The sequence below is a fragment of the Talpa occidentalis genome, unplaced genomic scaffold, assembly GCF_014898055.3.
Source record: "Talpa occidentalis isolate TD23 unplaced genomic scaffold, MPIMG_talOcc4v2.1 talOcc4.16, whole genome shotgun sequence".
NCBI lineage: Eukaryota > Metazoa > Chordata > Mammalia > Eulipotyphla > Talpidae > Talpa > Talpa occidentalis.
The window spans coordinates 74,320,034-74,338,487 of NW_023601653.1; the positions used below are offsets into that span (position 1 = coordinate 74,320,034).

General features: G+C 36.9%; 1 protein-coding gene across 3 annotated transcripts in view; it reads left to right on the plus strand.

Annotated features, from left to right (window-relative positions):
* The window catches only part of ADIPOR2 (adiponectin receptor 2), a 47,652-nt gene that overhangs the window by 23,630 nt on the left and 5,568 nt on the right, over window positions 1–18,454 (plus strand). For all 3 annotated transcript variants that reach the window (XM_037514604.2, XM_054696569.1, XM_037514603.2), the window contains 3 exons: window positions 3,987–4,242; window positions 12,124–12,243; window positions 17,116–17,287. In XM_037514604.2, coding sequence (XP_037370501.1) covers window positions 4,072–4,242; window positions 12,124–12,243; window positions 17,116–17,287 — 463 coding nt within the window. In that variant the 5' untranslated portion in view covers window positions 3,987–4,071. The remainder of the gene's footprint in view (window positions 1–3,986; window positions 4,243–12,123; window positions 12,244–17,115; window positions 17,288–18,454) is intronic.

Consider the following 18,454-nt stretch of genomic DNA (forward strand, 5'->3'; position numbering starts at 1 on the left):
CTTTACCTGGTCTGCTGGATATCAGAAAACCTGCACTGTGTCCAGTCCTGCCCTTACAGCTATAAATTGCTTTACTTACTGATCCAATAAAATTTTGGTTCCTTTGAAAGAATAGTTTTTGAGGTTAGTATAAGTTTTCTTCACATGCCGGGAGGACTCCTGCCAGCTATCTTGTTTCCTGATACTTTATGGCAAAGTAACCTGCCTGAGTTTAACTTGTGTCTTCGTTCTTCTCCCTGGTGACTTTCACCACAGCCTGCACTGTTCTTTAGCATGCCCTTAGGCTTCAATTTCTTCTCCGTGTGTGGGCAAATGAAGATAGGTCCTTCCGGGAGAGATTAGATACTATCTGCCTTTCTTTCCCCAAGCAAACATTTCTGAAACAGGACATCTAGAGATGTGGGACAGGGGACAATGGCAGGTTCCTCTTTGAATGAGGTGAGTGCTTGGTGGGGCATTAAGACGTTGGAGACCTCAGATCCTCTTAGCTTGCTGCTTCTGGTGAAGAGCCACCATCACATGAGCTAGGTCAAGAATCATCTGCCCCTCTAGTATTCTAAGCAGGCCATGCGTGCTTAACTCCGCAAGCGAGGTTGAGAGGAGGAAGGGAGCCCCTGCTTTTAAACTTAGCTTCAGAAATAGGTAGCTACGACAGAATGAGAAATACTGATTTGCTGTTCTCTCTGGAAAGAAACCCCTGCACTTGAGTGCTGGGAGCAGTAGGAACCTCCTGTGTTTTGACTGCAGAGTTCTGGAGTGGCATGTCTGTCTCTTGAGTTGGGAGGGGTCATAGAGGAAGAGATCTTGATTCCAATATCACAGACTATTCCTTTTCTTACTGAATTTTTGCAGGTGTTCTTAAGTGCTTGCTCATTTATTGCTTACCTATAGGGTTATTTCCAGAGACTTAAGGCTTTTTTTTTTTTTTTTTTAATAGTTTTCATCAGTTTCACTGGGGAGCTGGTTGGCAGATTTCCTCATGCTGTCGTGCCAGAAGCTTTTTGTTAGGGTTTTTTTTTTTTTTTTTTTAAGCAGTTTTGATTAGGTTGTGGTGATGTCTCATTGTGGTTTTGATTTGCATTTCCCTAATGGCTAATGATGTCAAAGATTTTTTCATGTAATTATTTTCCGTCTGTCACTTGTCTTCGGTGAAATATCTGTTCTTGTTCTCTTTCTGTTTTCTCATTGGAGTGTTAGTTTTTCATCCTGTTGAATTTTGAGTGTTCCTCAGATGCTATAAATTATAGGTATTTGTTGGATATGTTGTTTATAAATATTTTCTCTCAGTCTACAATGTGTCTTTTCAAATTCTTAATAAAATATTTCATTAAAAAGTTAATTTTTATTGAAATCCAACTTAACCTTTTTTTTGTTATTACAGATCAGGTTATTAGAGGTCAAGTCTTAGTACTTTTTGCTTAGATCTATATCCTGAAGATATCTTACGTTTTTGCTCAAAGTTTTATGGTTTTACATTTTCCATTTAAGTGCATTACATTTAAGATCCATTTCGAGTTAATTTTAGATAAAGTATGAGATTTAGATTGAGGTTTTTGTCCCCCTGCCCATGGATGTCCAGTTCTAGCATCATTTGTTGAAAAGGCTCTCCTGTTGAATTGTTTTTGCATGTTTATAAAATAATTGCTTTATGTCTATTTCTTGGTTCTCTGTACTGTTCCATAAATCTGTGTCTTTTCCTATGAAGATAGCACACTGTATTGATAACTTACTATATATTACTATATAATAAGCTTTCATATCAGGGAAAGGGATTTTTCTAATTTATTATTTTTAAAGATCATCTTAGCTACCCTAGGGTCTGTGCCTTCCATATAAATTTTTGATCTGTTGCCCCTTGTTTAGATCTTTGATTTATTTCATCAATATTTTATAATTTTCAGCAAGCGGATCCTATCTAAATGTATCCTTAAGTTTTAAAATTTCTTTGGGGTAATTATAGACAGTATTGTTTCAGATTTCAGTTTCCACATGTTTATTGTTAGTATATGGAAATGTGATATTTAAGTGTTGCTCCTGTATGTTGACCTTGCTGAACTTACTTTTTCGTTTTAGAAGTTTTTCATGGATCTTCCATAGGATTTAAGGTTTGTTTGAAAGTGTTGTGTCTTTTTGTTTTTTATTGTGTATTTACTTATTTCTAATTCTAAAGAGAGGAGAATCCTTCCCAAATATTTTAAGGTAACAATTTCTTTTCATTTGTTTTTTTCTGAGTTGAAGATTATAAAACAGTTCTAACTAAGAGGGCATTCCATTTATAATCTCATAAATGAGTAGCTCTCTTCATTTGTAACTCCTGCTTAGGTGAAATTTGGTGAAGTCATATTTCAAGACTACTTTGCAAGATTTATTATGTTTGCTGCAGTTTGAGAATACACATCTAATTCCATAGTTTTACTTGTTGTGTAAACCAACTGACTGAACTGATTTTAGGGTTTAAGTTCTTATTTTTTTCATCTAGCCCTATTTTGGCAGGGTGGGAGGTAAGAATACATGAATTTCATGAGGACCAGAAGGACCTGGGTATAAATCTCAGCTTTTCTTCTTTGTAGCCTGATGACCTAGTCTCTGTATGTACAGACCACATCTGTATTTGGGGGTGGGTATAAAGTACCTCAGAGGACTGTATTGCAGGATTATGTGAGATACTGTGTAATAATCTGGTACAGAATTTAACTTTGTTGATCTTCAGTAAATGTTTAGCTCCTTCTTTACTAAAACAAAATTAATTGGTGGGTGTGAAATAGCTTTTTGCAAATTATTAATAAATAAATAAATGTAAATCTGTGGCATTGTTTCCTCCTTCAGAATTGGAGATTAATAACATCGTTTATAATCTTTGTAGTTTGATATGCTTGTTCAGGCCCTTGAGTTATAGGCATCTGCCCAGGTCTGGTCACCCTTAAAGATTTGTGTTGGTTCTTGCTGCATAAACTTTGAAGCCCCTTAGAAAAATCTGGCAGCAAAATTCATGATTTATGAAATTAACAGTTGAGTTAATTCTTTGTCTAATTTGAATTCTTGCTGATTCCTAGTCTTGCCTGCCCATACATATGTAAACACTAAATACACCCTTTGTCTTTTTAAAATTGTGTCAAGGCCCTTTCACCTTGTCCTGCTTTTCCCCATCTGGTAGGACCTTTGAATCTTATGGGTTTCTGAGGAGAATATGTACTCTAGTGTTTCCTGCTTTAGTATTTCTATTTGGATTGTTTGTGATAATTGCCTTACTTGAATATGTAACTAAATATCTAAAATAAACTTGTGTACTGTGAGTTAAGAGGGAGAGTACCAAGCACTTGAAATAATTGACCTCCTAGGGAACTTACTGAAGTCCAGTTTAGAGAATATTGATGATTTCTGAAAGTGTTTTTTTACCACTCAGGAACATTTAAGTATCATTTATCAAATACTCATTAAACATTTATGTGCACAGCACTTTCTGGGATTTTACAAAGATATAAAAGGAGTATGCACTAGTCCTGAGTTTTCTTGCCTTCCGTGTCAAGGTAGTTAAGAGTTCAAAAAACTCAACAATACTGAAATGTCAGGCATTAAGCAATTTGAATGCAGAATGATATAGCATATATCACTAGAAATATATGCTATACAAATCAGAACCTTCGTCTTTATTTCATAGGAATGAAATTTGGTTTCCTCATCTGAAGTAAATGGGGGTCATTGTGATGTTTAAGATTGGGTCTGTAAAACACAGCTGCAATACATAAAATTCATAGATGTTCTGTCTGTAATTATGTTTATTTTTAACTGAAAAAAATATGGTCTATTAAAAAAATACAAGCAGAACAAAGTGAAAATTAAGTATTCTCATTCCAGATCCTAGGCTCTTCCCTATATACTGTTTGAGAGCACAGTTTTGAATATTTTCCAGTAATTATTCCACATACTTCTATGAATTATATTTTTGCATTTATTTAAAATGTTATTTCTAAACTTTCCATCCTTAGGGTCAACTCACTATCCTGAAAGTCACCCTCCCAAGAAGAAGGGACAGAAAGAAAGACCTCTTTGTAAGAAAGGTTTGGGTGTCCCATGAACGAGACAGCAGAAAACCGATTGGGGTGCAGCAGGACTCCAGAGCCAGATATAAGGCTCAGAAAAAGGCACCAACTTGATGGTACAAGGAGAGATGATAATGACAGCTACCAAGGAGATCTGGAGCCTGTTTTAGAGGCATCTGTTCTTTCTTCTCATCATAAAAAAGTAAGTGAGAGGATGGTAAAGAAAACAAAAATTAGGGGAATGTGACCCGGGGAGGAAGGATATTAAAAAAAAAGAAATGTATGGGGAGAGAGGATGGGGTTTTGAAAGGTGCATAAACTTTGGTGCATAAACTTTGAAGCCCCTTAGAAAAATCTTGCAACAAAACTCATGATTTATGAAATTAACAGTTGGGTTAATTTGTAAATTTTTTGTTCAGGATAATTTAAAGTTTTTAATTCTTAAATTAGCTAGGTATTAATGGATTTCATAGTTATATCTGCTTTATCTTGTTTAAGAAAAGAAATGGGGTTTTGTAGTTACCATGTAACCTTGTATTTTATCCATGCTTTAGTTGTGATAGTATCATATTTCTGGAGAAATTCTAATTGTATGCTGGGACATACTTCTCCAGATATGGAGATATGTGTGGGTTATCACCAGTGTATATCTTGGAAATCAGTAGGATTCTGAGAACAGAAGGGAGATTTTAATCTTTCCTTTCGCTTACCAGAGAAAAGGGCATCTTTTAAATTATTCGAACACCTATACCTAGAGAGGAAAAGTATCAGAAAACCATTGTTGCAGATTATTTTACTATGTGCTTTGGAATCTTGGAGTTAGTATGTCTAGAACTGTTGCACATTTTAGTAATAGAAGTATTGTGGCAGTGTTTTTTTTTTTTTTTTTCCAGATCCAGAAATACCACTTTATAAATCTCCGAGATAATCCATCAAATCATAATTCATGCAAATGACCCATTTTAAGTTGTCTTATTTGTAACATGCATAGAGGAATACAGTGGCATTGTTTGCCCAGGTGTCTTTCTAAGTGCTAGAAATATGGTGGTGAATAAGGCAGCCGTGTTTCTAGTCAGCATGGTACAAGTGTAGAAGTAGAGAAGAAACAAGCTATATAGCCCTCTTAAACACAAATGAATAAAATAATTTCAGGTAATGATAAATACTGTGAGCATAAAAAGTGTCCAAAGGTATTTCTTTTTTCTTTTTTTTGTAAATTCACAGCAAAGTCGAGGCTAAGTAGAGATTTCCTACATCCCCCTCCTACCACACATGCATAGCCTCCCCCATTATCAACATCCTTACCTGAATGGTACATTTTTAAAATTGTTTAACTTACATATTGTAATCACTCCAAGTCCATAGTTTATATTATAGTTCCTTCTTGAGGTTGTACATTCTTTGGCTTTGGATAAATGTATAATGACACATAGCCATCATTACTGGTATTATATACAGAGTAGTTTTACTGCCCTAAAAGAATCTCTGTCTCTTCATCCTCTCTTCCCTGCCTGTGCCCCAGGATTCTTTGGACATAGTGGTGAAAGAAAGCCTCTCTAAATTAGAGAGCATGATTGAAGTGAGATCTGAACCATAAGAAATCAGCCATGCAAAATTCCGGGGAAAGAGTGGTCTAGATAGAGGAAACAAACTAGTACTGAGGTCCAAAGATAGGTATAAGTTTTTCTTTTTCTCCTTTTCCCCACCTTTATTTTTAAAAAGGGATTGAAAGAAAACCAATACAGTTAGAGCAAAGGAATAAGAGGGTAAGATGAGATCATTGGGCCAGGCAGGGAGCAGATCGTGTAGGTGTATATAGAGGGAGTTTAGATTTTACTTAAATAAAAGTGATTGAAAAGTGAGTAGCCTTTGATGTGTTTAAACAGGGGGAAGAGATTGATGATTTTTAAAAGATAACTGAATGTGGAGAATAGATTCTGAGAAGATAGAACAGAAGGCCAAGAGCCTGTTAGAATATTCTAGGTGAGAGATGGTGTTGGCTTGAAACAGGGTGGTAGTAGCTGCAGAAATGAAGAGAAGTAGATGGATTCTGGGTATATTTTCTTAGACCTGCAGGATTAGTGATGGATTGGAGATGGCTAGTGAGGAAAAGAATCAAGGATGAATCCTGGATATTTTAACTGAGATTGGTCAGAGCAGAGCATGTTTTTAAGCAGGGGGGCATGAATGAAGAGGGAAATCAAAAGAGCTCTGTTTTAGAATGTGAGATTTGAGATTCTTGTTAGTCATCTTGGAAAAGATACTGAGTAGGCACCAACAACTATATCACTATGTGATTTTAATGTACCAATTCTTAACTACATTTAAAACTGATGTGTTTTTATCAAGCCTGAAGAATTTAAAAGCTTGAAGAAATTTCAGGGTAGCCAATTGGAGATAGAAATGGCAATGATGTCCTCTTTATATTATTATCACATTTTAACTATGAGATAATAAAACATGGTTTTGGAGTTCAGAATTTGCCTATGCAGGTCCCTTCTATGTCACATTCTTAGTATCTTTCTTGTTATATACTGTGTATTTTTGTTACTACTTTCACTACATAGAGTGGTGTCTTCTAAATGTGACAATTTGTGTTTTTTGTTTCACTAACAAATAATCAAGTGAGTGGATGTATTTCATCCTGTGAATGAACTCATTATATTGCTCTGAAAAAAAAAAATCTGTATTTGATCTTCATGCTAACCCTGAAGCCAACAGCCTGCACAAATGAACTGTTCCTTGTTTTTTTCCGTCTGTTTTAATAGATTTTCTATGAGGAATTAAGGAGTGAGAGGACCTGGTCCATAGACTGTGGAGTGTTAGAGCTGAAAAGCCTCTCCAGAATCATCTTTTTACCCTTCTTCAGTTTACTAATGAGGAATTGTGTGTAATTATAGGAAGAGATGAAAACCTGTCCCTTGTGTATTGTTTTTCTTTGGAGTGGAAGTCCTTTGCTGAAAAAGGAAAGGTAGTTTATGAAGAGACAGCATATTTGTATGTACTACCTTCTTGGGAGGTGGTTTTAATAGAAAACTTACTGGATCACATAAGTAGCAAAAACTTTTCTTCTGCTTTGGTCCTCCCTTGGGCCTTCCCCTCCATTGAATATTGCAACTTTTGTTCTGTATTTAATCTATGTTCTGAACTGTCCCTTGCTGCTGATTTCAGGGGTAATGTAGAATAATCATGGGAGCAAGAAAAGAAGGGACATAGAGTTATAGAAAACTTTGCAGTTTTGAGACTGAAGTTAAAAGAAAGTTTTAGTATCTTTAAGAGACTTAAGTGTTCCATATGCTGATTTTGTGTTTGTTTTTGGAGAAAGGAGTCATTTCTTGTAATTTCCAGTTTTGAAGTTTAAGTTTCTGAACTATTAGCAAATGTAATGCCTTCAAGTTTGCATCACTTTCACAGACATTATTTCACTCTCAAAAACTACTCTAAATAAGAGTAAGATACCTCTTTTTGAAAGTGGGCAAAGCAAGATTTAGAGAGCTTAGAGTAATTTGCCCAAGGTCACATGGCTCAATGAGAGCATGTGCTGAGTCTTCTGACTGCTCTTTCTGTTGAACAGAGCTGCCTTTGTGAGGATTGGCACTGTTTACTGCATGTTTTTGAGTTCCAAACTGTGCCCCTGAGCATTTATGTTGAGTCCAGAGGTTAGATTCAGCTGTTTGTACTTTTTTGGGGGGTCAGAATTGTTGCACACCTCATTTTCTGTTAGCTAGAATAATTTTGCTTCTCAGATACCGTTTAACCCTTTGATAGACCTTCTGTTCATTTTCAAAGTAAATAAACCTAAGAGTCATGGTGCAAATGACACTTCTGATTTTGCATCACTTTCTCGGACTACTTTTTCCCTCTTTAACTACTTTAATCTGAGCGACTGTCATTTTCTATTTGAAATATTGGCTTCTTAGCAATATATTCTATTTGAAATATTGGCTTCCTGTCCGATATATTCTTCACACAGTTATTAAAGAGAGCTCTTAAAAATGCAGTGTTTGTTGTGCCATTCCCATTTTATAAAGTTATGTTTCCTGTTACACTTAGGGTAAAATACCCAGTCCTTTCCACAACCTATAGGACCCTGCTTGATTTCACTGCCTGTCTATCTTTCTGACTTCATTTCAGGACATTCTTTTCCTTTTTCAGTGAGCCTCAATACTGGCCTTATTTCACATCCTTAAATAGATGTGCTGTTTCTTCCGCCTGGAGTGTTCTTAAATCCATACCTCTGGCTAACTGCCGCTTATCTTTCAGTATTCAAGTTCTATATCAAATTAATATATTTAAGAAACTTCTCAAAATTCTGTACCCCCACTTCATATTCAGCCTCCCCATTGTTAGCTTCAATTATACTTTTTACTTTACATCACTGTTCATAACCAACTTAAAATTGTGTATCTGTATGACTAGATGTTGAATAATTATTTTTGCTTGTAGACTCTATATTCTATGGTAGAATGAATTTTGCCTTTTGTTCATCACATTCTCAGATTCCAGACAGTTTCTGATTGATTCATGGTTGGCACATAACATGCTTGTTGAATGAGTTTATCAGCTACCAGTTTATAGTTCTACATCTAAATTGTCTTAAGTGTTTCCATAAAGAGATGTATGGGAAGAGAACATTGGGATATGCTATTTTGATGTGCAGGGAGACTTTAGCATATTTAATCTATGATAGGTATGTGCATTCTTATTATTTTTCGCAAGACTAGTAATAGTTCTTATTTATTGAGCTCTTACAATGTGCAAAGCTATTTTCTAAACTCTTTTGCATTTATCATTGCATTCATTTCTAAAGTGGTTTTATGGAATACTGGCATTACTAGCACAGTAAGTCCTGATTCATTGTGGTTAATAGACTCTTGAAAACTTTGATTACAGGCAAAATCGGGAAAGCAGTTCCTCAGGTCATTATCTACTGGGATTGTTTTTCTCATCAATATTACAGTGAAACAATGTTGAATGAAACATCATATTTGAGGGCCTGCTGTGCTTAGTAGGTGTTGGGTGCAACACACCACAGGAAGTATACATTTGTGTGGAAAGAAAACACATTGCACAGTAGAAAGACTGTCCTATCCAGAGTTAATCACATCCCTGTTTTTATATTTCTTTATTGTTCTTATCAAGCTTTATCATCATATTTTTAAAAAATTGTCTCCACTCACCTGAACTTATTTCTCCCTAGCACCTAAAATAATTATATTTGCAATATTGTATTTGCTCAATAAATCTTTGGGAAATGAATGCATAAACTTGTAGCTTACTGGAGGCCCTACATCCAATCAACTGTGTGACCCTAGCCAATATTCTTAATTTCTTTGGACCTCATATTCCTCATTTTGAAATGGAATTGATGGACTAAGTGATGTCTATGTTATCTGAACTTCCAAATTTTTGCAGTCCCCTCGCAGTCAGTGTCAACTTTTTTTTTTTGTTAGTATATAAAAGTTGAATGAGGGTTATAATTAGTTTTTTCATTGATCAGGCTAATTAGGTATCTTTTCCTCAGCAGTCCTATTTAATGACTTTTTATTACTTTTGTCATGTTTGGTTTTACTTAGCAAAGCCATTTCTGTGTGGCAGTTAGATACTCTTGAGGGAAGCAGTTTGGTAAAAGGGGAGAAAGGACAGGATTTGAGGGCAGAGAGATCTGGATTTGATTCCCTAATTTTCTTCTATATCATTATTTTCCCATCTTTGTGAGTAGGAGGATCCTTAAAAGAAAAAACAATAAAGTCCTCATTGAAGCATGATGTGCGTACATAAACTGCATATGTGCTCAGAGGATAGCTTGGTACAATTTTATAAACTGTACACACCTATATAACCCACACTTCTGGAAACCCCCTTTGTGCCCCCTCGTAGTCAGAGGCGCTCTCCCAGTGTTAACTATTACCCTGGCTTCTAAAGGCATAGATCAGCGCCACCTGGTTTTCTACCTTATATTATGTATCTGGCTGCTTTCACCTAGGATCATGTTTGTGAGATTAATTTGTATTTACTTAGTGTAGTTATAGATTGTTCATTTTCCTTGCACTATAGTTATTTTTGGATGACTGTACCACATAATTCTATTTTTGAAGGCTGTCTGGGTTGTTTCTAATTTTGGACTATTATAAATAGTGTGGCTTTGAATATTTTAGTATTTGTCTTCTGATAAATATGTAGTTATATATCAATAGTTGCATTTCTGTTAACTGTATATCTAGGAGTGGAGTTGCTGGATTAGGTAATGACCCCTTTCCTTCTTTTAATGTCAGAAACATTTAACAAACCATGTATGTGACAGTCGTATTTTTAATATTAGCTTGAAAAAATACATGATGGAAGCAACTCTGAATTTAGTTCATTTTAGTGAATTTGTGTTTTGTAAATTACTGTGGCACCTGCATGTATTTAAAAAGCAGTCAATACCTATATGTAAGATAATGTCATCAGGCTGGGAATCAAGGCGCTACTTAGAACAGTGTAATTTTCCTTAGCTTCCATTTCTTCATTTACCATGCTTGATGTGGATTTTCAGGGATAATATGGATATGGTAATATTTATCTGTGAAGGTTATTGCGAAGATTTGACTATTTAATTTGTAAAAGCACTTATTACAGAGTCTAACATGCAGTTAGCTGCACAATAAAGAACTTCTGTTACGCTGTCCTTCCTTTGTAACAGTACTCAGCTGATGTAATTGCAGTAAATCCTGGTAAACACACCCTGAACTTACCCATATTGTCTCAACTACCCTTGACCTCAGTATACTTTTTACAAGTCTGTCATTTTAGTACTGAATTCTTTCTTGGACCTTTAACTATTATTATTTTTTTAAAAGCTTGATTTATTTATGCATACAAGAGCTGGGGTATAGGCCAGAAGTGCGGGGGGAGTGTAGGGATAAGAGGATTTCCTCAAGAATATAGAAAAAGAGGGCCTCCCTGGTGGCGCAAGGGTTAAGCACCGCACTGTGAAGCAATCCACAGCCTCTGCAGCATGAGTTTGATCCCTGGCTGGCCAGGAAGAAACCCACATGGTGCAGCAGACCTCTCCTGTCTCACCCGCTGCTCCCCTCAGCAGTGTATTTCAGTCATTCTGCCTGTTCTGTTCTCCACTCTGTCTCTGGTGAGTCTTCTCACCCCACCTTCAGCATCTCTGGCCTGTACCCCAGCTCTTATATGCATAAATAAATAAATCTTAAAAAAAAAAAAAGAATATGGAAAAAGATAATGGGTTTTGGATGTTTTCCATTTCTGTAAGATGGTTGTCAGGTTTAATTTAGATGGCTACTGTGGCCCCGTGTGCTTGGCATATCTTAAGAATTTACTACATGTTAGATTTCTCTCTCCTTTCCCCTTTTTTTGCAGTCACTAGAGCTCTCACCATGTCATATGATGATTATTTTATGTAGACTGGGTGGAATTTTACAAGATTTTCACCTCAGTAATTTCTTAACTTTGTATATGTAATATTTATGTGGTCTGCAAATATAGTTCTTTATTTTTTTTAAAAGTGTCATTAATTATATATTTTTATTTTAAAAAATTTTTAATTCATGTATTTTTTACATCATTTTTCATTTTTGTACAATGTATGCATTTTCATCTTGATTATCATCCCCGTAAAATTCCCAACCCCCTTTGCTTTGATCCTATTCCCTCCCTGCTCCCCCCCCCCCACACACACACAGTGTGTGTCTCTGGTTTATAGTTGCTTGTTGATTTTGATTTTTACTTTATTATAATTGGTCTTTTTCCAGGTCCCTTATTTAGGTTTTCTAAATTCCTGCTATGAGTGAGACCATCCGGTATTTTTCTTTTTCTTTCTGGCTTAAATATAGTTCTTTAAAACAAAAAAAATTCAAGTCTCTTCAGGAATTTGCTACTCAAACATAAGTATGCTGTACTTTAAAAATTGAGTAACTTTTGTTCATTCTTGATATTCATAGTTCTGTAATAAACTGACTTTATTTCCTTATATTGTTTCTTAAGAAATTTTCATTGTATTTTGCGAGGAAAGTTGATTGTTTCATTTGGTTCCTGGTCTCTTCCCCTGATGATTTCTGTGATTGACTTGCAGAGCCCTGAGGAACACGAATGCAATGATGAAGCTTCTCAGGAAGATGAGGGGTTTATGGGCATGTCCCCTCTCTTACAAGCCCACCATGCTATGGAACGAATGGAAGAGTTTGTCTGTAAGGTAAGATGACCATTTCTTTTCTTTTCCCTATTACGTTTTTTTTTTTGCCTTCCCAAATAGAAACCTCTAGTGAGCGTGGTAGACCCAAAGCTTTTGCGTTGCTCTGGGGTGATCTGTGGCAGATGGTGACAGGAGCAGTCTTAAGACTTTAAAACTTGGGCCTCCCCAGTGGCGCAGCGGTTGAGCTCTGGGTTGCGAAGCTGCCCGCAGCCTTTGCAGCACCAGTTCGATCCCCTGCTGCTCCCAAAAAAAAAAAAGACTTTAAAACCCTGTACAGGCACATTCGTTTACTTAGAACAGCCATGGTAAAGTTAAAACAACAGCAGCACCTACAACATCCAATGGGAAGCAAGTCTTTCCGGATACAGGTTAACAGGATAGATGTCTTGTTGATTGTTTAGACAGGACAGGGTCAAACAAAATCGGAGGTTGATGCCTGGAGATACTAAGTGTCAGCTCCAAGTCTCTTAAATCTGTTCTGTTATTTTACTGTGGTGTCAAACATGCTACTCTTTTTGGGAATTCTGTAGTAATCAAACTTCTCTATATAGATAAAACAACTTTATATAGATAGAAATCTCAGTTTTCATACCTGATACAGTATTGTTCAGTCTATCTGGCATATTTTTCTGTCTCTAAGGTTTTTCTTCCAACTCGTTATCTAATTCATTAGGACCTATTATGGGAATTGTATTTTTTTCTGAAATGGCTACTAGAATCAGAAGAATATAGAAGTACTGGTAAATTAATAATCACCTGATTAATCTGATCGATCAGCAGTAGCGCTGGCATTTATGATCTAGAGTCAGCATAAACAGGCTGTCTTTGTATGTGTATAAAAATGTGTTAAGCATTTCTAGAGATCTCTTTTTTTAAAAAAAGGTTTATTTATGCATACAAGAGCTGGGGTGTAGGCCGGAGGTATGGTGGAGGCGGGGTGAGAGGATTCACCATAGACAGAGTGGGGAGCAGAACAGGCAGACTGACTGAAACACACTGCTGAGAGGAGCAGCGGGCGAGACAGGAGAGGTCTGCTGCACCATGTGGGTTAGCTCCCTGGCCAGGAATTGAACTGCTGCAGTGACTAAGGATAGCTTCATAGTGCTGAGAATTAACCCCTTGTGCCACCAGGGAGGCCCTCTAGAGATCTCTTGATCATTTAGAGAGAAATTTTTGTGACACAGCTTTTTCATAGGTTTTATCAAACCAAGACTTTTTATGGTCATAGACCTTGAAAACTAAATTTAGGTTTTTCTACATTCACAATGATATGGAAATAATTGGGAGCAGTTGATTTTGAACACTATACTTTGGATGAGAGATTAAGAAGAAAACATTATAATTTGAACTTAGATATCCCTTCTAAGATAAAGAGATGTGTGGACGGGTGATGGTGTAAACCTTTATAGGTCTACATAGAGCCCAGGAAATTTTAATTAGTGTTTGAAAATTGGTGAAGAAAAAAATAAGCAAAACAATAGAGCCATTGTAGTGATCAAGTGTCAGAGCATTAGCAAAAGGGGACACAAAAGATATATTTGGTTTTTCAAAAAGCAAGTTTGTTGTTAAATGTCTTAAAGTTGAATATTTAGTGTCTGGGCCTTTAGGGATTTTTAATATTTATTACGTCAGTGTGGTCCTGTATGTAGCTGACTTGAACTGCCTTTTTGTTCTCCTTTTCTGAGCTAATAGTAAAGAATAAAACAAATACACTTTGAATTTAACAGGTAATGGGAGAATAAATCAGGTGTGTGTTTGCTACTGTGATTTATTGAAGAAAAATGAGTGGGGTACAAAATCACTACCATTTCCATAGAGTCCCCTAGCAGTTTGTGTGAGAGGAACGAAGAGATTACCTGCATGTGTGCGCAGGGCTGCCCTAGCCTGCCTGTCCAGCCGGCCATGTCTGTCCTTGAAAATTAGCCATGTCAGATGACACAGGATTCTTTTTCTTGACTTGGAAGCAAGTAAACAGATTCAAGTGTGCCGTGGCCTTGCCGATGCACTTTCCCTTTTGGAAAACTTTTCTTAAGGGAATAGGGAAAGTAAATCATTTATTGCTTACCATAGAGTGTCTAGGTTTGATCTTGGTCTTGCCTTTTTCCCCAGTCTTCAGTTGTTGCTGTTTTACCAGCACAGACAGGCCCATACGGGGATAGGGAGTGTACTGTTGCTAGTTGACCGTTACCAAGATGTTTGAGTTAGACAGTATCTTTGTCAAGCTTATAAATAAATATGTCTTTGGCTGAACTCTGATTCTGTTCTTTTTATCCCAGTAGGTAAAGGAGGATACCTGTTTGTGTTGGCATTGGGCTTGACTCCAAGTTGAGAAGGAGGGTGTAGTGTTGTTGCATATGACACTAATTGCGGTATAATTTTGGAAGTAAAGTTCTTTGGCTCACTTTTTAGACAACTACAATGTTTGTTTAGAAACAGTGGGGAAGAATTACTCTGAGCTTTCTATGTACATACAGCCAGTAAGAAACTCAGTATATTCTTCTGAATCCAAAAAGGACTTCTTTGCGTATTTCGGCCAGGTATGGCACAGTAGTGCTTTTCATTGGGTCACAGCATAGCTGTTTGCACACTGTGAACTGTGTGGAGGATGTAAGCATTGGTTTCTTTCTTTCCCACCTAGAAAATAAATTCTTCCAAAGTAAAACAGAGTAGTAGTGTTTCATAATCTCAAAATGGTTAATTTCAACAACTCTCTTTTCCCAAGTTCAAATTGGATAGAAAGAAATTTAGTATATTGGTTATATTGGTGTCGTTCTCTCCCCCTCACAAAAAGTCCTTTGAAAGATCTCAGACAGGGCCTCTCCTGGTGGTGCAGCGGTTGAGCGCTGGCTTGCGAAGCCGCCCGCAGCCTCTGCAGCACCGGTTCGATCCCTGGCTGCCGGCGAGGGTCCCACATGGCACGCAGACCTCTCCTGCCGCCCACTGCTCCCCTCAGCAGTGTACTTTGTCAGTCTGCCTGTTCTGTTCCCTGCTCTGGCTCCAGTGAATTCTCTCACCTTCCCGTGCTTCTGACTGTACCCAGTGCTTGTATAAATAAATAAATCAATCTTAAAAAAAAAAAAAAAGAAACCATTTAAAAAAAAAAAGATCTCAGACAGTTACTTTTAAAAGTAGACATTAAAAGTCTAAACTAGTCTTTTGTCATTATTTTATTTATTGTTTGTTAGGAATAAGCATGGAATGGCCAGGGCAGCAGCAGTAACTACAGGCTTCAGATTTTGAATTGGATGGTTAAGGGGCGGTGGGGAGGGCAGAGAAGGGGTGAGTTTATTAAGAGTGTTGAGAGGGCTACTTGTGTTCTTAAATTGTTAGTCCTCATTTCCTTTGGAGTTGCACAGAGGATCACTTCTTCTATAAATGTCATTAAGGAAAATGAAGGAGTATAGAGAACAGGAAAATGTTGTGGAGTTAAGGAATGGGCACATTATTGGCATTAAGCAGCGAGCAGTCTCACAGCCAGCTTTGTGCAGTAGCCGAGGTGCTTGTCACATGAACCCTGTCATTGTTTAAAGCTGAAGCATGTAGGTAGGCCCTCTGTCTGGCATTTTTTCTCACATCCTTCTGTGGCTAGCACAGAAGCAAGTTGATTTAGGATTATGTGATTTTTATGGTGTGAGCTCCCTGAACTGAGAATATTAAAAGAGAAGTGTATAGAGATTGATTAACATTTTAAGGAAAGGATATCAACTCCTGATCCCTTTTCCTTTAGGATCTGAGGGGGGAGGGACTGTGAGGACGAGGGAGAAAAGGGGGTTGAAGGGACCTGAAGGGCAGTTAAGGCTGAGTTTCTTTACCATCTGTTCAGCCTGAGGAGGGCAGATTAGTCACTGACTCTCGACAAGTAATAGGATTACATTTCTTGTGGTGGATGCTAGGGTTTGCACTTTTATGAAGTGCTTTGTGTCATTTCGTTTGATCCTCATAACTTCCAAAGCACTGTGATCCTCATTTTATAGATGAGGAAACTGAGGCTTGGAGATTTTGTGGTTAAAGCTGGTGCAACTAGTTAGTTGCAGAGATTCAAGATTTTCTGACTCCTAAGCTCTTTCTTTCCTACTTTATCATAATTATGGTAGAAAGAGAAGAGACTATGATAGATTTTTTTTTTAAAGATTTATTTATTGATTGATTGATTGATTTATACATACATACATACAAGCACTGGGTACAGTCAGAAGTGCGGGAGGGTGAGAGAATTCACCAGAGCCAGAGCGGGGAGCAGAGCAGGCAGAAGGACCGAAGTACACTGCTGAGGGGAGCAGCGGGCGGCAGGAGAGGTCTGCGTGCCATGTGGGACCCTCCTCTGGTGGCCGGGAAGCAGCCGGAGATCGAACCGGCGCAGCAGAGGTTGCGGGCAGCTTCGCAACCCAGCGCTCAACCGCTGCACCACCGGGGAGGCCCGACTATGATAGATTTTATCAAAAGGCACAAAAGTGCTTTTCTGTATAGTCCTTTTCCACCAATAGGAATGTTAAGTATGAAAATGGTTGTATTTAACATGGGATTTTCCAGACTAGGTATAGTCTGTTGTAGAGGATGAAAGAAGGGCATCTGTTTGAGTGGGATTTTGGAGCCTTCCCCGTACCTTTTAGGGCATAAGTTCATTTACTTTCCTTTTTCTGAAAAAAATTCCCTCATTAAAAAAATACCTTTCAGCATTCCATTTTTTAAAATCAGAATGTAGGACATTATACATTTTGAATGTAATTGTTTTTCTAAAAATAAGTCATATTTCTCATTTTAAGACAGTGTGGCATAACAATTGTTTGGAGAGTGTTTGCAGTGTTAATAAATTGACAGTGTTACTAAATTGACAATTGAAACCACAAAGACATTTGATGATAATTCTTCCAGGTTTGGGAAGGTCGATGGCGAGTAATCCCTCATGATGTCCTACCAGACTGGCTCAAGGATAACGACTTTCTTCTGCATGGACACCGGCCCCCTATGCCTTCTTTCCGGGCCTGTTTTAAGAGCATTTTCAGAATACACACAGAAACAGGCAACATCTGGACACATCTCTTAGGTATGTAAGATCCATGGTCTAATGAAATCTTTTTCATGTATTCAAGGGTAAGGGTAAGGATAGAACTTAAAAAAATGTGGTGGGGTTTGCCATTTTATTTTCTGTGTTTCTAATGCAATTTCTCACTGACTTTCTTTCTGTTTATTCTAGTTTGCCTGTGATTTTATCATAGCTAAGTGACATTTTTTTCTGCTAGATTTTTAGGCAGTGTCTGGCCAAGGAAAAGTGCTGTACAAAATGTGGTGCAGTATTTTAATAGTTGTAAGCTGATTATTCAAAGCCATGACTTCTATTATCCACAATTAAATTTCATTTTGTCCTGAAGAGAATGTAGCCTGTAATATTGTTTTTTCAGTCATAATTTTTTCCCATGTTAAAGAAAGAGTATGAAGGGAGAAGGGGTAGTCTTTTCAACAAATGACTTTGAGGAAAACTGAGTAACTACATGTAAAAGTATGAAGTTGAGCCCTTACTTCCCACCATATACAAAAATTAATTCAGAATGGATCAAATATTAAACAAGAGCTAAAACTCTAAAGCCATTAGGAGAAAAAATAAATGTAAATCTTTGTGACCTTGGATTGGGTGACAATTTCTTAGAATTTACACCTTAAAGTATAAGCAACCAAAAGAAAAAAAGGATAGTTAGGCTTCTTCAAAATTAAAAACGTTGCATGTGAAAGAACATTACCAAGAATATGAAGAGGTAACTAGTAGAGAGGAAGGAAATATTTGCAGGTGATTAGGACTCTTAGAACTCAGCAATAAAAAGACAACCTGATTTAAAAAATAGATTAAATAATTGTAAATCTGAAAGGATTTACAGTTGACCACTGAACATGTGAAAAGATACTTAACATCATTAATCATTTTGAAAAGTACAAATCAAATACCTTGAGAAATTCAATGAGACATCACTTCTCTCTCACTAGGATGGCAATAATCAAGAAAATGCAAAGTGGTAAGTCTTAAAGAGGATGTAGAAAAATTGGAATTCTTATTACATTGCTGGTAGAAATGTAAAATGGTATAGCTCATATGGGAAACACAGTTACTCAGAAAGTTAGTTACCAGCAATCTTAGCAACATGCTCAAGAGAATAGAAAACATGTTCATACAAAAATGTATACATGCATGTTTTTAGTAACATTATTCATAATAGCTAAA